At 52.8% G+C, this 23,721-nt stretch overlaps 1 protein-coding gene across 1 annotated transcript in view; it reads right to left on the bottom strand.

Moving 5' to 3' along the window:
- NTN1 (netrin 1) overlaps nucleotides 1-23,721 on the bottom strand; it is a gene marked incomplete at both ends in the record, with an annotated part of 96,995 nt that overhangs the window by 9,983 nt on the left and 63,291 nt on the right. The window contains 2 exons of the mRNA XM_080629523.1: nucleotides 15,770-15,823; nucleotides 18,894-19,043. Coding sequence (XP_080485649.1) covers nucleotides 15,770-15,823; nucleotides 18,894-19,043 — 204 coding nt within the window. The remainder of the gene's footprint in view (nucleotides 1-15,769; nucleotides 15,824-18,893; nucleotides 19,044-23,721) is intronic.

Raw genomic sequence — 23,721 nt, 5'->3', positions numbered from 1 at the left:
TTTTCTCATCAAGCACAACCCTAAACGTGAAATAAAACTTGAAATGCACTGAGAAAAGAGTGGCTATTCCATAAAATCTATAGTTCAGATGATGGAGATTTGCTAGCGAAGTTCCAGCTATGCCTATGTGGCATGATACCACCGTATTGTGGGATGTGACTGCTTGGTGTCACTGAGCCCAGGGAACAGAACTATTCCTGATTCAAACTGGTAAGATGTTCCTGGCCATAAACATTGAGGGAGCAGTCTACAAGGGAGATAGATGTGCATGCAGGGGCTTAACAGCCCCTTTTGCTCACTTGCTTGGTGCACAGGCCATCTGGCTGCTCTGCCCCACAGCTGGCATGACTCTGCTCAACCACAGAAGCTGATGCTTCCAGGACACTAACGTGGTTATGATAAACATGATGATGGTTCTCCTCTGGCACAAGACTCCTGGAGCTCTGTAGGTATTTATCACTGCTGTCACATCTCAGCCCCTGTGCAATAGCTGATCTACAGGAAAAGCTGGCACAAAATGGGCAGGCAGGGAGCAACCAGCAGGGCAGGGACAGTGCTTGGGAGCTCTGGCTGGACATCTCTGCTCCCCTGCCCAAACCTAAGTCAAGTAAACAGATGTGGGGAGCAGCTGGCTCTGAGCACTAGCGATGGGCATGGGCGGGCAGCAGCCCCAGCATCTGCAAGGGGGCCTCCACCAGCCTGGCTGCAGAGCCCACCAAGAGCAGATCATCCCCCAGCCCCACAGCACTGCTTGTGCGATCGAGCCCCCCAGCATAGCAATCAGGTAGGAAACACTGCTCAGGGCTTTAGTCCAGGCCACTCACAAGAGCAACCCTGAGCCTCTTCTGCAACCTCTCCTCACGGAAACGTCCTTAACAACATCTGAGCTTCCCAACCTTTGCACTACTGCCATGACATTTCCACTCTGCCTGAGATGACAGACCTAGAAACCCAGCGCTGCTTCCCAGCCAGGGAGGCTGTGGGGTGATGTGGCACCAGCCATGATGATGGCTCACCTCTGGTGCCCCTTCCCCACAGCCTCTGCCTGCCCCCCGGCTGCAAGCCTGGAACCAGGTTTGCAGCCCAGGACACCCAGCTACAGCCCTGACCCTGGCTCTGTAACACAAACCTTGCTCTGCCTTCCCTTTCTCCTCTTTCTCCCAAGCCCACAGGCTGTGCCAGAGCCTCAGCTGGTTTAAATTGAACTTGATGTGGCCAGAGCCAGCTGGTGTAGATCAGTGTAAATCACCAGATGCCAGGGCTGATTTACATGGGTGGGGGATTTGCCCTGGTTCATTTCCTTTGTCTCCTAAGTGGAGAGCTCTCCTGCCTCCTGGGTGACTTGGAGACCCTCCAGGGCCTCTTGGGAGGGCAAAGGAAATTTCTAAGGGCAAAGCATTGATTGAGCTCGAGATTGCTGCTGAGCAGAGCTGCATCTGTGAGTGATGGTGCTGCAAGAGCGCTGCTGGCTTAGGGAAAGCGGGAGAGGGGCTTTTATGGAATGTTATTTTAATGGTGCCTAGAAAGGACCCTGCTCTTGTCCATCAAGTGGCAGTTCAGCAGCTCAGGCTCTGGGGGAAGGTTTGCTGAGCTGCTGGTCCCCTGATGGAAGGTGAGAGCAGAGCCAAGCCTAAAGGCTGGGGAAGGGATGTGAGGAAGGGGCAGCAGGCTGAAATGGGAGGAGAGGATTGAGTTGGATCCTGGAGTCCTCTAAGCGCTGTTTCAGTGACTTTGTGCACCAGAGATGTATATGTGATGTGAGACCTGCAGAATGTGTCCTCAAATACTTCTGCTACAGAACTGTAGAGTCCTAAGGCACGTGTTGTTTGTCCTGACTGCAGGAGGATGCTGTCCTTGTGCCCAGCTCTGGAAGGCTGCAGAGCATCAGCCTGGAATAACCTGCTCTTGGAAGAACTGCCCAAGTCTGACCAAAAGGCCAAGCTGAGGATAAAAGGCAGCTGCCTTGAGGAAGTGAAGGCTGCTCTTGGGATGGGGAACAACCTGGTACTTGAAGCAAGGGGTGGTAAGTGTCTAGTGCCTGTCCAGGTCCTGCAGGCGTAATGGGGTGGACACCACTTGGCTCTGCCCTAAAGGACTGGTGGATGGGCTCAGCCCCAGCTGCTCTCTGCCCCATCCTGTGCTACACATCCCTTGCATGTGTGGGTGCAGAACAAGGATTGGTCCTCACCCCAGAGCTGTCCTGCCCTGCTCCTCTCAGCCTGTCTGGTCCCAGGCAGGGCTTGTCTGCTTTGAACAGACCCTGGAACCTCTCCAAGTCCCTCCTAGCCTGCGTTTGGCCTGGCCATTCCGCTTGTGAAGGGCTTAAACACCCCTGGCTATAGCACCGTGGTGTGGGAGGAATTGAGTGGTGATAACCAAACACCCTCCTCCCCTGCTCCCAGCGCTCTCCTCCCGGTGTTTGTTCAGCTGCACGAATGTTTCGGTGCAAATCCCCACTTCAGAGACACAAACCCAAAGCCTCACCAGCCCCTGATGCTGTTCTGTTTCATCACCACATCCTGAGGTGCCGTGGGCCACGGTGGGGGCATCTCACACCTCCCTGCCAGGTCTCCGGGGTTGGGAGCGACCGGCCACTTCCAGATGGGAAAGCACAAACTTTGTGCATATCCCAGACATTCGGAGCAGGAGGATCCGGGAAGAGGTGGTTGGAGCTACTTGTTCACAAGGGCTGGGAGCAGGTGGCGGGCGGCTGTTTCGTGTCCATTGCAGCTTAGTAAGATGTGTCAGCATAGCATTCAGCAGCTTTGCAGCTCAGCCCATCCCCTTGATATAACTAATTCTCTGGCTGAGCAAAGGGTTTTCACAGCTAAACACCTTCCCTGGTTTGCCTCCTTTTTGATCTTCTCCAAAAGTCGCATTTTTAATCTTTTATGTTTCTCCATGTTGGGGGTGGTTTGGGCAGGATGAGGGCTGCTGGTGTGAGACTGAAACCCGCAGGGTGCTGAGCCCTGCTCACCTCGCGCTTTGCTAAAGCACCCACTCCTGCTGCTGCTGTTGGTGTCGGGCAGGATGGAGGCAGCATTCCTGAGGAGCCGCTGCATGGGAACCGTGTCTTGCTGCGCTTGCAGTTCCAAATGAGCTCTAAGCCTCTGCGAAAGCCACATGTCGGTAACGGAAATTAAAGGCCCCTTGATTCTGACATGATAGAACGATTAAAGCCACATTTCTTGGCCTGGGTACCTAACTCAAAATGCAGATATAAGGCTTAGATCCCCAAGGGGAATTGGATTTCTAATCCCAATTTATGCAGCTAAATTCCTATTGATTTCCCTCAGGTAGGGTCCAAAATACCTTTGCGGGCTGAGATCCAAAGTGGAGGTGGTATGGCTTAGAAGGGGAGACCCAGCCTTGAATGTTTGGCCTCAGCATTTTGGGGTGAAGGGGGCTTGTCTGCTTTCTCTCAGTGTGCTCCCGGGGGGCTGTGCTGCTTGCTGGAGCGCTGTGGGTGGGGGCCTGGGTGTCCCCATCTCCAGTTTGCACTGGGTGGGATGTGCAGCCAGGCTGAGCCACTAAATGAAGGTCGAGGTCCAAACATGAAATCCTAAATCCATGAGCACGTCACTGGCAAAAGCAGGACTGAGAAAATAAGAGTGGGGATCTGCTATAAAATCCATGCGAGTGCCCATGGGGAGGAAGGGGAATGTCTGCTGCGCTTTTGTGAGCTCTGGCATCACAGCAATGCTAAGGATGGACCCAAGTGAACCCTCCCTTCACTGGGAGTCCTGGAATCGCAGCCCTCAGCTGTGGTCTGTGCCCATACCTCGCAGCTGAGCCAGCAGTGCTCTTGACCAAAGCCCTGATGTGCTTCCTGCCTGCATCAAGATGTTCCCTGATCCCATCCAACAACCACAAAACTATTCCAGGTGCTCCAAAGACCTGCTGCAGCCTGTAGTCCTGTAGGATGCCCAGGACAAGGTGTACAACAGTTCACAACTCTACAGATCTGCAGAGCTTCGTGCTGCCCCATCCCATGGGACTGAGTGTTCCTCCGAGCTGTTGAGGCTGTGGGAATACATTTCCAACCCTTTTACAGGCAGGAACTCCAAATCTTCAGCTTGTGGTTGGGAGCACGGAGCAGAAGAGATGTGCCTTGGGAGAGCCAGGCTGTGGGGAGGGCAGGAACAGAAACATCTTGTCCCCACTCTGGGATTGAGCATACGCTCAGTTTGTGCCCAAAATGGACATGAAAATATTCCTGCAAGCCATCTTGAAGCATCCCACGAGCAGTTGGAAGCCACACTCTCAGGCAACATGGGATAACATGAAATCACTGCCCAGTGTCACAGGCCCAGGTTGGCCTGCAGCAGTTATGGTAGGGATGCCTTTGGCTCTTGGACTTCTGGATGTTTCCCCAGATGACCATGAAATGCTGTTTCATGTCCCACAGCACTAAAGCTGCCCCTTGCTTCCATCCCAGAGAATTATTTTAACATCCCCATCAGCCTCAGAGGGTGACATTTTGGGGGGTGCCAGCTTTGCGGGCCAAACACGCTCGTTCCAAGCTTTTAGCTCTTGGCACTTGCATGCATCCCAAAGGAGAAGATGCTCTGGAGTAGCCCTCTCCTTGCACAGGGAGCGCGGATGGGCTTGTTCCTGTAAGTTTAGTGGCAGGGGCTGCATATGTGTCTTGCAAAGCACGCATTGCCTGTGGGGGATCGGTGCTGTAATTTAATTTGGGCTGGACTCCAGTGGGAGTCTCTGTTTCTGAGCAGGCTTCTTTAATATAAAAGCAAACTTAAGGTAGAGAATCCCTCCCACGTTATTCACTTTAGCAGTGGGATCGTTTCTCCTGCGCGTCGCTGCAGCTCTCAGTAGCCCTCCCCCCTGGTCCAGCCAATGATCAGAGCTGGGGTGTCTGCTATGACTAAATTGGCTCTTCTTCCCCCTACCAGGCTATGACCCAGATATTATACATGATGCCTCTAGCACATATAATGTGCAAATCAGTTCTCTTCATTCTGGGACCAGCTCCAGGGCAGTGGTGCCTCTGGCTGGGTGGCCTTGGTGATCTCTCCCTCACAGCCAGGAACTGGTATGGGGAAGCACATCATTTGCAAGCCTTGGACCTGGGATGGGCTGGTACTGGGCTGCTCAAGTCATGCATACATCTTGTGTGATCAGCAAAATGGTCCCCAGACTTGAAACTGTCCCTTCCTCAGCCTGTGGATGGGGACCCTGAGGGCCGGAGTATGTGCAAAGCAAAGCTCTTTCATGGGGCTGCATTAACCCCACAGCTGTGTGACTTTGCTCTCTGTTCCTGGTGACCTCCTGAGCTGGCCCAGGGCAGCCTCAGAGCCGCAGTCCTGCGAGAAGGAGCTGGCAGAGATTTGTCTCATCAGCTCCTGGGGCTGCCTCGGAAAGGGTCTGTGACCACGTCTGCTCCGTGTGTGAATGCAGAGGCACCTGCTCAGGCACCGGAGCATCTTCTGGTCCCCGAAGCAGGCTCAGGAGCACTTTGCACTGAGGCCAGCCCTGCACCATAAGGGGCACAGCCGCTGCGGCAGGGACCTGTGCCAGCCCCCTCTGGGCAGCAGCAGTGCTGTGAGATGTTTTCACTTTTTAAAAGTGAAGCTATTTTCACCCTATTGACCCCTGGCAATAGATACACAACATCTTTTCTGCAGGGCAGCACCAGGACTCCCTGGGACCACCTGGCAGGAGCATCCTCAGCCCTGCCTGCAGCCCTGCCTGCCCCGCATGCTGCACACTATGGTCTGCAAAGGATCCTCACATGACAGCGTGAGGACCTGTGCCTGAACTGAGGACTTGTTGTGTGTGCTGGGGTAAAAGATGGCTAAAACCCACCCCTGCAGCAGGTCAGGCTGTCCGCTGCAAAGGGAGAGCCAGGTCCACAGCCCTGCAGGCATCTCCAGCGAGGACAACTGCCATTAACCTCTCCCTTGGAACAAGAAGGTGCAAATCAGCCCACAGTAGCCTCCTTTCTTCTGGCTGAACAAGATTGATTGAAAAACAAATTGGCGCAAATAAAGCATGTAATTAGATTAAAGCCTCTTGCCTGGAGCGGGAGGAAAGTGGTGGCGGGTGCTTTGCCCGAGCCCACAGCCCTCTTCTCACCCTCACAGCATCCAGCATGGCTTGGGTGGCACCAGCAACCCACAGGGTGCAGCTGGGGCTGCCCACCACCTCCAGGAACTGCCCATGCTGGGGCTGGTTGTGCTCAGCCACCCTGTTTCAAGCTGTGTCCTGCTGCAGCAGCTGGGTCCAGGCATGGTTTGGATGCTGCCAGGGCACACGTATGGCTCTATTTGTTTGGTGCAGCCTTGGGACCCCTGGATGCTGTGCTCAGTGGGGGAAACCACCCCTAGGCATCTCCCAGTTCCCACTGTGGGTTGGGGTGAGTTTGCTTCCTGCTTCATTAGCTGCCTGCTGCCAGTTCTGGGATGGGAGGGAATGGGCCTGAGCAATTTTTGGTGCTTCTGGACACGGGTGTCCATAGCAGCCATGGCCTCATTAGCGTCCCAGTTTTTCCCAGATATAAAAGGAGGGGGTAGGCAGGCTACGGCCACTGGTGACACCGTGGGGAGAGCCCAGCTGTGCCAGACACTAACACATTGGAAAATACCACATGGATACGGGAGCTTTATGGCTCATCCACCCCTGACTCTGCACTCTCCTTGTCTCTCTCCCGGGAGCAGCCAGGGCTGGCAGCACATTTCCTACCCCCCTCCCCACAGCAGCAAACCCAGTGCTGAGCCCCAGGGCACGTGGGGATGTGGGGTGCTGGCCCCAGTAGTGCTTCATCCCCACCCAGTGCTTCATCCCCACCCCAAATGTGTCCCCTGCCACCGATGGGTGATGGACTCCAGGGCTGCCGCTCCCAGCACTCCTGGGGACACAGCCCTGCCGAGAGCTGCAGCCAACATGATTTAACACGTTAATAGGAAACCATCTGTCTTCAGGAGTGCTGCTCACCCTATAAATTCCCAGCCTGACAGCAGTTCCTGGCCAAGCGGGTGCTGTGCAGGATGGGGGGGGGGCAGGATGTAACCAGAGCTGGGGCAAATCAGAGTTTCCGCTCCAGGGGAAACACGGCAATGGAGAGCTGGGTCTGGGGACAAGCACTTTGTTGTGCCAAGGGGAATCTGCATCTGGAAACGTCCCAGGATGGGGAGACAATCAGTTCACTTCAAAATCATCATCATTAGTTTTGGTTTAGATGGGCTTGACAGGGATGCTGGGCTTGCAAGTCTTTGCTCTGAAGCCCATGGCTTGGCTTTGGTGCCCAGGGCTTGTGGTCCTCGCCGTGTCAGAAGAACAGTCCCCAAGGTGGCAGCATCCCAGGGCTGGGGATGTGGGGATGGAGTGGTGCAGGGATAGAGAGGTATGGGCTGAAAGGATGTAGGAATAAGGGGGATGAAGGGAGGTGAGGATGCAGGAAGCCCTGCAATAGGATTTTAAGAGCATGATGCAGTAGTGCATGAAACTTATCTGCATTTGAGCAGAAGTTTTGTGGTGGCTTGTTTTGTTGGGGGGTGTGAGGGGGGTGTGTGTGTGTGTGTGTGTGTTCACAAACTTTCTGACACATTTTGAAGTGACCAAAAGTTTCCTCACGGGAAGCCCCTCACCCCTATTGTGCTCACAGCCATTTACTGCAGGTCACCATGAGAAACCTCTTTTCAGGAGGGAGCTGGATGTTTCAACCAATCAATCAGTCAATCAATCATGCAGTCAATCCATCACCTTGCTTACAGCCTGAGACAAGTGAGAGAATACCCATGCAGGGCTGAATTAATTACTCATTTGGATGGGCGCAAAGCTGGAGACCTCCAGATTGATCCCAGACTTACGCCAGGGTGACTAAAATGAGAATGTTGCCTCCTAGTTTTACCCCAGGCAGCTGTACAGAGCTTTCTTCCCAGCCTGTGGGATGCTCCCAGCAATCTGCAGAGCTTGCGCTCACTCTTCGTACTTCCTTGGAGTGAAGAGCTGTGATTTTTCTCTACTGGTGCAAAGTCTCATCCTGGCCATACCCCACCCCTGGCTCTGGGAGCATCCTCCCCGCCTGGCAGCTCCTCCTCAGCTTGGCCAGCGACTGGGAGCCTTTGTGCCAAGTCCTGCGCCTGGCTCCAGCTTTGCACTGCTGATCCCCTCCAGATGTGCCCTCCCTCCAGCGCTAACACGAGTGCACGCACACCTGCACATGCTCCTTTCCGTTGAATATCAGTACTTGGGGTTGACCAAGATGAGTTGCTGCTCCAAACCCAAAGGAAAACTAAGACTAGCTGGTAGTCTGCGTGCAGTTCTGCAGAGTTAAGACTGTGATCTCCTTTGCTGGTGTGGAGACAAATCTAGTTTGAAACCAGGCACCTCCTCAAGCTTTTTCTTCTCAATACATAATGTTAATAACAATGTCTTTTGATAGTCCCTTCCATGTTAAATTTGCAAGGTGCTATGTAAGCTGGTTTTTTGGTCTATTTTTTCCAGTTTGCCTCCGATAAAGGAGGTGCCCCCAAGAACCAGCCTCCCACAGGAGCCTGCTCCATAGAGAGCATTGCTTTCTCCATCAGGCAGGAGGCAGTGCAGGTTCCTTGGGAGCACAGCAGTGAGCCGGGTCAACCACCCTGGTGTGGAGACTGGAGGAGGCTGGGAGGCTGTGTCGTGCCCAACCCGCGCAGCCTGGGCACAGACCTGCTTGGCTCTGTCTATCTGGGATTTTGGAGGGTTGCAATGTTCAATGCGCGTTGGCAGGGTTGGTCTAGGGCCACCTCTGAGACAAAACCATGGCACAAGGGAGAGACTCCAACCCGGCCATCACCCCATGGGCGCCCATGGCTGTGGGAGGCAGGGGGAGATGGAGTTTCAAGGGGCATTTCCCGGGCCCCTCTGACACAGTCCCCAAGGCTATGTTGGTGAGATGCCATGGGAAAGTGCCACCATCCAGACGCAACAACTGTGGTGCAGCCCTGGCACAGAGCTGCCACCTTCCCTCCCGGCCTGCTCAGTGCTCGGGGAAGGAGGGAAAATGGGCAATTCAGCATGGTGCAGGACTTACTTCCTCCAGCCCTCTGAGAGGTCACCTAAGAGCTGTGCTCACATGCCTGTGCCAAGCACCGGGTGATGAGCCAGGCTGCCAAGCCAACAGCACCCATTGCATTTGCCCCTGTGGGAATAACACTGGGTAGAGCTTTGAGCCTGACTTCACCTGGGGATGGAGCTGGTTCAGCAGGTTAGATAAGGGAAGGGCTGGGGAGCAGCAGTTTGGCCCCATGTCCCATCCTGACCAGAGGTGCTGCGTGATGCCAGCGGCCTGTCCCCACGCTGTCATTTTCTGAGCAAGCCTCGCACCCCTCACAGATGTTGTGGAGGCAGCTGGTGGCTCACATGGCATTGACTCCTTGTTTCCAGCTGCTGCAGCTCATTAAAAGGAGCTACAGTACATTTAATCCTTTCCTAATGTCACTTTTCCCTTGAAGCTGTTGCTGCAGTGATGTTCACAGTGCTCATGTGACCGTGAGCAGGGAGGGACAGTGGTTCACAACCTCTACTTGGCAGTGGAGCTGTTGGGCCAAAAAGGTCATGTTCTCATAGGGATGCATGGGTACAAACTGGCTGCAAGGCTTCCCACTGCCCAAACTGTGAAATTCAATCACAGCCTCTGTACCTGTGGTGGGAGCAAGTGATTTAACTCATCTTCTAACAGTGCTTGGTGAGATTTTGCTGGGATGATGGCAAGTGCTGGTGGCAGCAGAGCTGAGGGACCCCTCTTCCTCCATCTCCATCTCCAAGGTCAGCTTTGAGCCTGTGACCACCCTCTGAAACCTGCATTTTGCCCTTCTGCTGTAGGACGAACAAGCCTTGCTCTTGATGCTCACCCCACTGACTGCCCCGGGGGTGATGGCATGTACCTGGGAGCAGGGTGCATGCAAGTACAAGGCATCACCTTGATTCATCTAGGCATGGGCAGGCAAAAAAGTAAAGTTTTCAACCTCCAGATGAGAGAAAATCAACCCCTTTTTAGGGCAGGACTACTCTGACTACCAGCAAATGATGCTGCAGCAGGAGTATCAGCTCATCAGAGGCCAGTTTTCCCCATTCCTGGGTCTTGGTGTATGGATTCTGGCTGAAATTTGGACATTTCCCCCCAAAGCCTCTAAGTAGTGAAAAGCCATCCGCAGCCTGGGAAGGATGCATAGTCTCCAGCTCTGCCATGGGATAGGATGGGAGGATATCAAGGGGGCTTCAAAAGAGGTCCAGAGAGCATCACAGAGGTTGCAGGAGGAGGTCTGTGTGGGGTATGACTGTGCAGGTACATGTGGTGCACAGGGATGGAGTGGGTGGCACGAGAACAGTGGCTTGACCCAAAAGCTCCTAAGGATGTGGTGGGGGTTGGCATCTGGCGTGAGCGGGTGGAGAGTTCAAGGGAATGTTTTCTACTATTTCCTACAGAGTTTCTATTTTCCCGGGCCGAAGCCATAACCCTTGCGTGTGTTTTGTCTAAGCAGACACAGGAGCAGGAAGGGCTCCGGCAGCACACGTGGGGCTGGGGCTGGGGTTTGGTTGGGGGTTTTCTTTTTATTTCCTTCAGCCTATTCCAAATTGTTCCAGAGCGGAGCCCGGAGACCTGACTGCCCATCTCCCTTTGGGAAGGTGTTAATCATCCTCGCCTACCACTGCGTGCACCCCCCTCCCCACCTCTGCTCTGCCTCCGCCCTCTGGGAAAGCTGCAACCTGCAGCCAAGCTGCTACACGTCCATGCACATCCAGGGATTGCTAAGAGAGGGGTTTTCCTCTTTTCTGCAATTATATCCAAGCCTCTTCCTCCCCAGCCAGGCACAAAAGGGCCCAGCAACACCTTGAGCCCAAATGACTTCTGGAAAATCCAGATCTGGTTTTGAAACTGCAGAGACGGATTTCCAGGGGAAAACCACACAAAACTGCATCGGTCCAATCACCTGGTTTCATTTAAGCCCACGAGCTGGAATCATCCACCTAAGATAATAATTTCCAAGACGATCTGGATTAAGTTCAATTAAGACAACAACCGACTGGCAGTTAGTGAACCTTCCCCCGCGCTGTTATGTTTTTCTTGTCCTTTCACTGTGGCCCCTTCTGCATCTCTGAATAGGACCAGAAAAGGATGGGGTGGCAGCAAGAGCTTTTCTCCCCTGGCCACAAAAATAAGAAGCACTCTGTCCTCACCCTCCAATCTCCTGGCATGGGCGAGCATGAATGCATTTCATCTAAACAATTCAGTTTTGGCCCATTTCCCCAGATCTGATTTGGACCTCTGAGAGCTAAGCAGAGCCAGGCAGGACCCCCCACACCAAAGCTGACATTGTTCCACCCCCTGTATCAAGGCCAGCTTTGGCCCACACTCTTCTGAAAGATACCCCTCATTGACTTGGAGTGGTGATTGGTGATGGTGCTAACTTGGCTCTTGGAGAGGAAAACACTTCCTGTTCCGCATTGCTATGAGCAAAGGAAATAAAGCAGCATCTCTCCCAGAAATGGCTGCATCCAAAGCCTCTCCATCTCTAGAACCCTTTTGCTCCCATACTCTGGGAGTTCTGCCTCCCAGACATGCTGATTTAAGGATTTGTCAAGAGAATACCATGAATTTCAGCAAGATGCTTCTGGGTGGTGGTGGGGGCTGAGCAAGGCCAAAACCCAAGACTGCCTGATGCTCCCCACTGAGAGGAAGGGCTGAAATATGGAGGGTTCAAGCTCCCTGGACAAAATGGTACTTAAAAAGTCCAATAAAAATCACTATAAGAATAATTATGATCGGATGCTGGGCCCATCAGATTGCTCAACTTGGCTCGGCCTCCGATGGGCTTTCACAGGGACGCAGCATGAGCAGCTCCTGGTGAGACGGATTGCTCCCTGGTCGCACCTTTGGGCAGGGAGCAGGGAGATCCAGCCTTCCAGCAACATGGGGATCCAAGAGACGCTGTCAAGTTGTGTCTTGCAGGCTGTCAGGACACCTGACTCACTCCCAGCCCACAGATAACCCTCTCCCAGCGTCCAGCAAGAGGTTCCTTTGCTGAAGGGAGGTCTCTAACCCTGCTGAAATGTTCTTAGCTACTGGCCTTATGCGGGCTTGGTTGGGCCTGAACAGATCCCTAAATAACCCTTCTCTCCACAACAGCAATGCAGAGCTATGGGGCTTGCTCCTTCCCCAGTGGGGCTGTTCGCTGGCAGGATCTGCAGGGGCTCGGGACTGGGGGCTGCAACCATGCCAGCAGCACCAGCGTGAGATGTCCCCTTTGTAGCAAGGCTGGAAAGTGTTGCAGACACCTATCCAAAGCTTTGGTCAAAGGTGAAGGGCACATCCTGACCAACACACCTCCGATCCCTATAGCCATCCCTCTTGGCACTCATCCAGGGAGATGCATGGGATGCAGGCAGCACCAAGCTCTCCCCACCTGCTGCACCAGGGACCTGCTCTCCACCAAAGCGTCTACGTTCTGTGCCTGCAATAGGCTGTGCATCCCCTCGTCCTGCTCAAGGGTCCTGTTGCTGCAGGCTCTGTGCTTTTGCCTGGTTGTGGGGGTACCAGCCCACCCAGCACAGTGCCTGGCACCAGGCTGGTGGCCGTGACTCGCAGCCCAGAGCTGCTGCAGGTCACACTGCCACAGCACATCAGCTCAGGGCAGACACTGATGAGGGCTGTGGCCAATCGAGGTGGCACATGGAATCTAGGGAGGCCGAATGCAGCTGCCCCAGTTGGCATCTGCCCAGAGCAGTGTGGAGAGGTCACAGAAAGGAGCTGGTTTTGCAGCTGTGTTGGTACCCACATGGAGCACACGAGCGGGAGATGTGTCACCCTCAAACCAGTCCTCTCCCATGGGCACAGCAGGGCTGGGACTTCAGCAGCTCTTTCCTCTCGAGCCAGAATGTTGGCTGATGGATGTGGATAAACGCTGCTTCCTCCAAGACCTTGCCTGCATGCAGCCTCTCTCGTGGTCACGCTCTGGAAAGATGCAGGAGGATATCGGGAATGGCATGGAAAGACTGAATAATAGAGAATGTCCTCAAAAGGGCCTCTTTGGACACATGAAAAGCAGCATGGCCAGGTAAATGAGCTCCCAACAGCAACAAAAGGACATTGAGAAATCCCTGTGGCCAGTTCAAATTGGGGGACACTGCTCAAGTGTCACCACTTGCCACCGGCTGGCTTAACAGGGTAAGCTGCATGCAAAACTGACCTGAAGGGATGGGCAAAGCAATCTTTCACTCATTAAGAAACGCATCCCAGGCCATGTAACCTCATTTCAGGCAGGGGAGGGGATGGCACAAGCCACGTCCTGCCTTAGGAAAGGGCTGGGGCAGCTACACTGGGAAGGATGTGCTCTGGCCCCTGGAAGGAAGGAGCCCAGGGTAAGGAAACTCCACCAAGGATGAGGTTCTGGCTGGGAGGTCCCTGGTGTGAGTGCTGGGGCTGCTTCTGCTCCCTGAGTCAGTGAAGGTGCAAGCATGGGAGTGCTACAGCTCCACTCACAGGTCTTCATCTCAGGAGCCAAACATCCCCATCCGTTGACAGAGACTGTGGCATTGTGGTATGAGAGGTCTGCTCTGCCATCCCCGCAGCAGGGTGGGAACAGAGCGGGTTTGGGAGGCTGTGGTGGGAGGAACAGAAGGATCCTGGTGTGGAGCACAAAACCTCAGTGTTCCCAGGCCATGAGACAGAGCGTTCAGTCTGTCCTGCTGAACAGCAGGAGCCCATGAGAAATCTGGTGACCCTCTCTGCCCCGTGCATCCAGCACGTTCAGGTGGCAGTGCTGGGATGCACCTACATTGCCCTAAACTGCAGTGTTGGGTGAATGAAGGAGCTGCAGAGGCTGCAGGAGCTGCCAGCTCTCATGCTGGTCATGAGAAGACTCGGGCTGTGCCTGCCCATGCCAGGGGCTTGGGTCTGCACACGGGGTCCCTTGCAGACAGGAAAAGATGGGGAGAGAACAGGAACTCAGGGAAGGAGTTCTCTGTGAGGGAAAGGAGGTGGTGAGGTTCACTATGGGCTGTAATTGAGCTCCTCAGGAGACAGGGAAGATTTACCCTGATGGAGGCAGGTAAGTGAGGCTCACATTGCCAGGAAACAGTGCTGTAAGGAAGACAAGACCTTCCCCCGCTTGGCTTCAGATCATTAGGTGGGACAGCCTCTTCTTCATAGCCCGGTACTTCATTGTGGTGGACTCACCAAACCACACGCCTCATGTTGGCACCTAATTTATCAGGCAAAGCAGCAAGAGGACTGGTCACCAGCACGTGAGCTGGCAGCATGGCTGAGGCAGGTTTTTGCTGTGTTGTTTATGCTCCTTTCAGCCCTGTAGGTCAGTGAAGACTCTTTAGGAAGCACACACAAAGCAATAGGCACAAACCCAAGGCTGCAGTTTGGTTTTTGCTCATACCAGCCTAAGACAAGACCCTGAAACAAGAGTCGCTGCTACTGTGTTTGCAAGTGGCAGAACTTGTCCTTCAAATCAGTCCTACAGAAAACCCTGGGCTTTGCTTTCCCATGACACTGAGGACTGAAGACCTCTGTCCTTTTGCTCCCTGGGTTTCCCATCTCTGGAAGAGCTCCTGAGCACACAGCAACAGGCACAGGCTGCATGAAAAGCCCTGCCACAGGACAAGCCTTGGCTCAGAGTTCAATTCAAGGTGATGTCCATCACTTTTAGTACAAAATCCTGAATTTATGACCGCTCCTGCACTGGTGGGACAAAAGTAAACAGCCTTTACACCCCATGGCCTTCACAGCCCCGGCACTGCTCAAACAGCCACCGCAGTGGGACAACACTTTCCTGAGGGCTCTGGCTTCTGCCATCATCCCCTGCTCAGACCAATCTGACCTGAGGGAACTGGGGACAGGATAGTCCCCAGTGACATGGTAGGGCAGGAGTCAGTCCCTCTAGGGGTGTAAATAAGGAGAGGAGGATGGTGGGGTGTTGGTGCAGCTGTGGTGGTGGAGATGAGGTGTATGAAGAGACGTGTTGAGCCCCAATTGCATGGGTAGTATTTGGTGCAAGGACAAGGGAGGAGAGCAGGAGGGTACATACACTGTGATATGGCAAAGCTTTCTCAGGACTATCCTCTGTATTGCAGCTTGCATGTATATGGTGATCCAAGTCCATCAGGGCCGTGCTGCTGTCCCCAGGCTGCAGGACCTCCAGCTCCAACCTAAGAGGCTCCAAGCTTCTCCTGCTCTTACAGTCGCTGGCCTTGAGACACTTCTGAGCACAACTGGCCCCAACAATGCCACTAACCACAGCGTGTCCCACACCAAGAACCCACAGAGGCATACATGAGACACTGCTGTAGCATACACAAGTCACATCAGCACCTAAGGTGGCTTAACACAAGAAATAACAGGCAAATGAAGGCAATGCTTCCATGCAGCAGCAAGCAGTGCTTAGGTTTTTTGTTCCCTCTCAGAGGATTTTTGTTTCTCCCGTCCTTCTCCACCAGAACTCAGTGAAACTGGTAGCCTCTTGAGAAGGTAACCTTTAAACTTCAACAACCAACCAGTGGGGGTCTTGAGTCCTTACCTCTGTCCCATCAAACATTGCTTCCACATTGAGTAATAGATACAGCTCCTCTGGGAAAACTTTTCTGCATCTTCTCTGCGCTCCCCTGTGTTCCTAGCAACACCCATCTCCCAGGATGCTGAACGCACCTTTCAAACACTTGGACATTTAGGGCATAAAAGGAACCTGCAATTTCATCTCAGGCAGATGATGGCTCAAAAGACATTTACCATCAAGATGCTTTAAAAGAGCAGACAACATACCTGCAGGCTCCTCTGTGCTGCTGGCGGCCGTGGTGGGGGGAGCAGCGGGGATCTCTGCGCAGGACAGCGAGAAGCAGATGGGAAAGGAGAGGAGATAAAAGTAGGAGGTATTATTCCAGATCCCAAAGAGCATGGCCCCTGCACACACCTCATTTTCCCTTCCCAACCATGGGAGGTGTTTCCCAACTAGGTCCTCTAACAATGAGCTTTGCAAGAGCCCCAGAAAGCAGCAACCAAGCCCGTACCTACTGGGGAACTGGGCCTCAGAAAGGGTGTAGGAAAACCAAACCTTTCAGCTTTGGCTGCGAATAAAAGAAGATAGAGCCAGCCAGAGAACTGATATGGTCCCAGACACAACCTGCTGCAAGTGCTAGGCCCTAGTGTGCACCTCCAAGCTCTTGCAAGGGCTTGGAGGGTGCAGGGTGCTCAGCCCCAGCAGACAGTGGAGCACTGCTGCCTTTCCTTGTCCCTGGGTTGTCCCTTCCAGCTGCTGTTTCCATCCATGCGTGAGGCAGTGCTACCCCCCTCTTGTGTGAGGTAGCATGCAGGTAAAGCATGCATCTATGTTCTGTGATGTGAGTGTTATTTAAAAGAAACAGAAACATATCTGGTGCCAATGCAATGATCCCTGGTTTTGATTTGGGGCTGGCTTTGCATAGCTGAAACCATATAATGTTCTGGATATTCATGCCCAAGTCTGACTGTGTTTGTTGATGCTAAAAAGGATGGACTGCAGATGGAGCACATTATATGGTCCCAACTTTGGCAAGATGATCTCCTTTCCCCAGTGCACATACACAGATCTCATTACTGACATCTTTTGTGCATTTAGGGCACAGCGATGCAATTTCTGTGCATCCCTGGGAATCCTGGCAGGGGAACACACCACCAGTCCATTTTGAAAGTGGAATTTCAGCATGATCTGGGGGTTGGCATCAGGTTTTTTCTACTTTTGCTCTCAGGAACCTGCCTGGCCATAGAGGCAGGGATTTCTGGGGTCTGTCTGAATTGCAATGATGGCGGCTCATAGGGATGCAGCCCAGTTAGCATTAGGTGACTTTTTGAGCTGTTCAGCCCTCATGCAATTTAACATAGGCCCAAACCCACATGAAACACATAGTGCATAGTCAGGCAGTACATGAACAGCCAGCACAGCCATTCCGGAGCTGGCATCTGGATGGGTGCTCATACTTGCTGGTGTGGGCTGCAGTACACAGACCGTGCTGGTGTCTAGTTCATTCCCCATGTGGTGATTGTTGCATGACTATTAGTCTTTGGGACAAGGAAGATGTAAGCAGTGGTAAATCAGAGAGTAACTGCTCTTGCAGAGAAGATGGACAGCCCCTTGCTAGCTGCAGCATATATGTATCCTCCCAGTGCCAGACAGGAGAGCAGTGTGGGAAGAGATGGAGGGCAAGTGCCCTGTGCTAAGCATGTACAGAATGTCTGTGATGTGCACCCCCCACCCCATAGGATGCACTGTCTGACGTTTTTCAAGGATGAAAACGTGCTGGTTGGGTTTTTCTCGGATGAGAGAATTGTGAGTTGCTCATATCCTCACTTTAACTGCTTTAGCACCGTATGTGAAGATCAAACTCCCAATAACTGCACAGTGGATTCATAGCCAGGCCAGAGTGCTGCTTGAACACAAGTTTTGGCCCCTCAGAAAGGACATTTGCAGAGACACAGCAGCCGGGGCTGTTGTGGGTGCCGGGCTGGTGGCCAGGTTGAAGGGCCAGGGCAGAGCAGCCCTGCCAGGCTGACACCAGCGGGCATCCTGGAGCACAGGCTGTGAGCACAGCCCAGCTCCAAACGCCTGCTCGGACTGTGTTGAAATTCTGTGTCTGTCTTTATTTAGTGCGATCAATCCCAAGGGAGGTGATGCAAGGAACAATTTACTCTCTGATTTACCATGGCTCTGGGGAATGATTAATGATAAACCTTTGCGCATACTTGCTGCAAAGCATACTGAAGCCGTGACTGTAGCATCTTGGGGAAACAAGCATCTGGTTTGAGCTCTTGCTGTCCCATTGCAACACAGGGAAGAATGACTCTCTAGTGACCAAAAACCACCCTGGAATGTATGTTTTCTTCAGCAGGAGAAGGTGGAGAAAGGGTATCTGCCCCATAGCTTGGCAATGGCCATCCCAAGAGGCAGATGCTGTGAGGGGACAGCACGAGAGCAGACTGTGGGTTCCCAACAAAGACTTGATTCTTTCAACGTTCAATTTTCTTTTCCCATTGGGCCTTCTTGCCCCCTTTAGCAGCAGGGAGGCAGCCTCGAGGGGAGCATCCACTCCTTCCCAGCCCATCCCAGGCACTGTAATTCCAGTGCTTAGTTTCATTAGGGCAGGTGGTGTCTCGCACGAGGTGCATGAGCTACTGAATGATCCAGTAACAGCAAAACCAACAGGCAGCAGAGAGGAGCACTGGGCTGGAGCACACCTTGTCCCAGCAGTGAGTGCTCAGAGGGACTGAGTGGAGATGTGGATGTCTGCAGAACAGGTGCTGTGACAGAGAGGCTTGGAGCTGTACCTGGTGCTTGATGCTGTTGTTGTGAGAGTGGAGGGTGACAGTGGCCTTGGGAAGCCAAATTACAAAGCAAACCCAGGAAAGCAAACAGTAAACCAGCCTGTGTTTCTGGGTGGGTTGTGTGAGTGTAAGATCTCCTTTAGCAATCCAGGTGCTGTTGGCTGTGTTGCTGTGATGGCAGCCCCAGAAAACCAGCAGTTCCTCTGATTTGAGCTCTCTACCAGTGTAGCACACAGCCTGATTTTGGATTTGTAGCGATCTGCTGCATCCTCCAGTCTTGATGTGGTACCCCAAAGCAAATGTGCTCTCTCCATGAAGCAAAATCATATTACTGGCAAATTTGGCTGTCGATTCCCTCACACAACGCACCCAGAAGGCAGATGAGCTACTTGGAAGCTAGGGGTGAATTTTGGATGATACCCCCTATGGGCAGTAGAGCTGGTCAGGGGTCACAGGCCCGTCATCCCCTGAGCACTGCCTGTTGGCACAGATGTGGTGGGGTTAGTAGCCGCCCAGCCCGGGCAGTGGCTCCTGTGGATTTATACAGGTTAATATCTCTAATCTATAGACACGGAAAGAGCAATCCACCTACTTATGCAGGGGGCAATGGGAGATCGGCTTTGCTGGTAGCCTTTGGCGCATCGATTGCAGGTGATGCCGGTGACACCGTCTTTACAGGGACATTGGCCTGTGGTTTGGTTACAGGTTTGGCCGGCGGCACCCACGGGATGGCAATCGCACTCTGTGGGGGGAACACACAACAAGACGGTCAGGGAGGAAGAGCACGGGTGCAGGTGGCATTGGAGGGAACGGGGCTGCCGCAGCGCTCCTGGCATGGCTGCACCTTCTCCTCAGTGGTGCAGAGCTCCAGCAAATGTCCCGTCCAGCCAGGACTGCACCGACCTGAAACAGAGGTGGCCTTTGGCAGAGGGGTGTGCGTGGTCAGAGGTGCAGAGGGGACAGTGCCAGAGAGGGGGCAGCTGAGCCGCAGCTGCTCCCACTGCAGAGATGGAACCACAGCCGAGACCCCCTTCCCAGGGCAATGAGGGCAATTGCCGGGGAGGCAGCATGGCGTGGACCCGCTCCAGGACCCCCAGCCCTGCACACTGCAACGGCCGTGTCCCACGGGTGCTGTGATCAGCAGTGTGCGGGACTTGAGGAGGAAGGCAGCAGGCAAGGCTTGGGGAGCCACAGCACCCACTGCCCACACCCCAGCCAGCTTCAAACTCCCTTGGGGTCCCTGGCGCTCTGGCGGGGCTGTAAGGAAGAGGTACAGAATCAAGGGGCATTTCATCAGCCCCCCATGCACGAGACCTCAGGCAGAAGGCAACTGCTTTTAGAGATGTTGGGAATTCATTTCACGTGCGCTGCAGAAAAAAACCCCACAAAACCACCCTCCTTTCAGTGCTCTCGCTTGAGCCCTTCCCCACTGAGCAGCATCCCTGGCAGCTGGCACTGCGGGCGCAGGAAGGAAATGCCCTTGTGGGATGCAGGCAGGCTGGAGGACCTGCTGTTCCTGGCCAGATGGATGGAGGCTTGACAGCAGAGCTGGGCAGATGTGAAGGGTTTGGCAGGGGATGTAAATACTGCACTTGAAAACATTCACCATCTCATTTCCCACAGTGGGACTTACTGGCGCAGCTGTTTGTTACAGGGAAAAAAAAGAAGCTAAAAAACCCCATCAGGGCTTGTTATCATCACTGCTCCAAAAGGATTATGGCCTCACACATTTGTTAACAGCCCTGATTTCTAAGAGCAGCAAGCGCCATGCCAGACTGTGGTCTGCCCCTGCTGAGCGGTGGCAGGGAAAGGCAGGAAAGCTTTCCTTTTCTTGTGCAGCATCCTCGGGAATGAGCCAGCCAGAACCCTGCCGGGGGAGCACTGCTCCTGCTCTCCTCCTGCCCCTTGGGGAGCTCTGATTTGGGGTTTTTGAACACTTCTGATTTGGGGTTTTTGAGTAAAAATCCTGCTCTTACCCCCTGCCTGGAGCTGGCTCTGGGACCAGGCACTTCAAACCTGCCTGTAGTGGAAAACTTTTCTATCAAACCCAGTTTTGATTGGAAAAGTTTCAACCTTGAATCAGTGTGGCTGGTGATGGGCACAAAGAGCAGAAGTTGTTAAGGTGGGAAAACCTGCACGCTGCAGCCCCAGGGGATGGCTTCAGTATTGCTGGGGGAGAGGAAATAAAAATACCTTAATCAAGAGCGTGAAGAAGGAACGGGACAGAAAAGGGTTAAGAAAGAGCAGAGAGGCAGGAGTTAACACAAAAATAAGCAAATCAGGGAAGGGTTACACAAGAAGAGGCAAAGGGCAGGAGGATGGGGAGGAACATGCCTCATGTTTCAGGCGTCCCCGCTGGGGCTGCGCGTGCTGGTTTCAGGCATCGCCTGCAAACCCCCATCCTGTGAGTAATCCTCCCCCATGTGAACTGATTGCAGTGACTTCAGTGGGACCACATGGATGAGAGAGGGGGAAAGAAGGGGAGAAAAAGGGAAAAAAAGCGCCTTCGTGATGAGTAAGATTTACAGAATCAGGCTCTTGGAGGACGGGCTGCAGAGCACAGAGTACTCTTTGGACACCACATAAATAAATAGCAATGCTGCTGCTTCCTTCCCTCATGAGGTAATGCCTCGGCACAGCTTGTCCAAAGCTGCCGTGGTTATTTTTACAGACGTATCTGTCTGAGGTTGTCTACTCTCTCCCCAAGCTGGGTTCCTGCAAGGGGTCTGCAGCACGGATGTTGGCCACGTCCCCATGGGCATGTGTGATGGGGCCAAGAGCAGACAGTGGCAGAGGAGCTGGGAACCACTGGCCGTTGCTCCAGGACCTCACCAAGAGAACCCCCTGCTCGAAGGCTGCTGTCCTTCCAACACGCCGTGTGCTAAACCCTCTCTGGGTGGAGGGATGTGCTTTCTGACACTGGTCCCCAGCTCTTCACTGCAGCACAGGACTCTGCAAGCCTGGGACAAGTGTTTTGGGCAGCACCACTCCAGCCCCTTCAATGCCCGACCCCATTTTGACTTCTCCATCTTCCAGAAAACTCTCTGAAGCAGCAGCAGCTCAGCCCTCCTGGCGTGGGGAGGCAGGAGGGGGTCTAAGCAGTATCTGCAGATGCACATTTGCGATCTCTATCCTGGAGGAACTGAACCAGTGCCAGCAATTAGGAATAATTAAAGGCAATTTGCTGTTGCCTGGCCAGTGCAAACACTTGCAGCCAGCAATTGCAGGCTCTTCCTTCTCCTTCCCCAGCCATGGGCTGCTGGTGGTTAATGCTGATTTTTCCAGTACAGTTCAAATTCCTTTGCGTTGTAACCCCAAACTAAGGAAATACTGCCCTAGAGTCACAAAGGTGGTACAAACACCCCTTTGGCATCCTCACTGCCTTTCTGAGAGACACCTTTTGATTCACAAAACATGTTTTCATGCCTGGACTTCCCGAGTGCAAGTGTTTGTTCGTCACTCACTGCGATGCAGAGTATCAGCAGTCCCCTGCACTAAGCAGAGCAGAGACTGTGAGGCAGAGCCGAGAAAAACCTCACTGATGATCAAAGGGGGGTGTGTGGGCCATCCTTAAAGATAATAAGGGGTATATCAGCTGATTTGTCCTCTGTATCTTCATGGTTTGCTTAAACGGATCACCCCATAGAGGACAATGCAATGGTGCAGGGAGTGAGATGTGAGAGGAACAAACAGGAATGATGTTGCAAGAACATGGTGCATCTTTAGTCTGGTAGTTCACACAGAATGAGGAGGAAGGAAAATAACTGTCATGATTTAGTTCTTTCATAAAACCTTTAAGAAAAAATCTGTGATGATTGCTTGTGGCAGAGATGACCAGGAATTACTGGTGGAAAATGAAGTTATTTCCTGCTTAAAAACCTAGCTGTGGAGGAGAAAACAAGGAATGGGAATATATAGTGAGGCTTTAATGGGGAATGAGAGCAATGGTGAGGGTGCCTGTGCGTCCAGAAAACGTGATTTTTCTTATATAATAGCCATGACCTGGAAAGACGTGAGTTAACATCCTTTCTAGGTGACCACCTTCAACTTGGCTAGTCCGAATGTGAGGAGACCATGTAGGTCTGCGAGACTGACAGAAAGTGGCCGAATGGGTGAGAGGATAGCAGAAAAAAACCAGTGTGCAGAAGGATGCATAATTGGAAGGAGGAAACAGGATGGCTTATGCATGCTGAAGGATCCCAATTAACTACAACCACTCCAGGAAAAGATCTAGGAGTCAATGAAACATCTGGCTGATTGCAACAGAGCTCAGAAGAGCAACAAGATGGTAGGTTGTATTATGAAAAGGGTAGAGAGTAACACTGAATGTAATATCATGACACTATAGAAATCAATAGTACGTCCTCAGCTGGGAAACCAGAGTAAAAGGCGTGGAGAGGCACCCATCTGAGGGCGATGGAAAAGATTAGGAATGCCTTGCCAAGAGACGATGGAGGGATGCCAAGTAATGCACAGCGCCGAGAAGGTCAGACAGGTGCTGCTCTTCACTGGTCCTTAAAACACAGGAACAAAGGGACATTCAATGCATTTAAAAGGCAACCTTTTTCAATGATAAAAGGAAATGCTTCTTTGCACTGCACGTAATTAACTCGTAGAACTCATGCTACGAGACACCATGGCAAAGGCCCAACAGGATTAGATAGGCCTATGAATGAGAACATCTGTAGTTACATTAGCTGGGATTAATATATATACGGATATAAGCACTCCAAGCCAGCTACTAACTGCCTGCAGTTAGAAAGAGATTTCCCCTGGGGGCATGCTATTGCAAAACTGTCTGTCGTGGAGTTTTATAACTCTGTCTGAAGCTTCTAAGACAAGCCACTATTATATGTACAAATCTGCTGAGGCAGGCCATCGTCCGCTTGAGCAGAGGCAAGGGAGATTTCTGTGCCTCAGCTGAGATTTGGCTGGTTTGGGACTAAAAAATACCTGAAAGCAAGTCTTAGGACCACGCATGGAAGGATGCGAAGTGCCCTGGTGTGTCTGGGCCGCTGAAGGTTGACAAACAGCTCGACAAAAATGCAAGTGTTTTTCCACCCCTGAGTTTTGGTCGGAGGTATTCCCAGCTGCTGATCTGCCCACACACACGTGTGCTGAAAGGTAAACAGTGGGCTAAATCTCCGGGCTTAGCTCTCTTCAAGTGTGACCTTTTCAGAGAAGGTACCTGAAAGGATCTGCATTTTTGGAGAATTAGCATCTTCCTGTCTGGGGGAAGCTGCTTCCTTGGGAGGTCTTCAGAAAGATGAAAAATCCATTTGACCAACAGAAAAACACTTGATATCACGGGGTGTCCAGGTTCCCTCTTGTCACACTGTATCTGCAATGACAACTCCAGGGCTTCCAGATTTAAAAGCCTGAAGCATGACTGCTTTCTGTTGTGCCGTGCATGAAGCAGT

Source organism: Psittacula echo (genome assembly GCF_963264785.1).
Source record: "Psittacula echo genome assembly, chromosome: 14".
NCBI lineage: Eukaryota > Metazoa > Chordata > Aves > Psittaciformes > Psittacidae > Psittacula > Psittacula echo.
The sequence above is the reverse complement of the archived record's forward strand: the minus strand, read 5'-3'. Positions and strand labels throughout refer to the sequence as shown.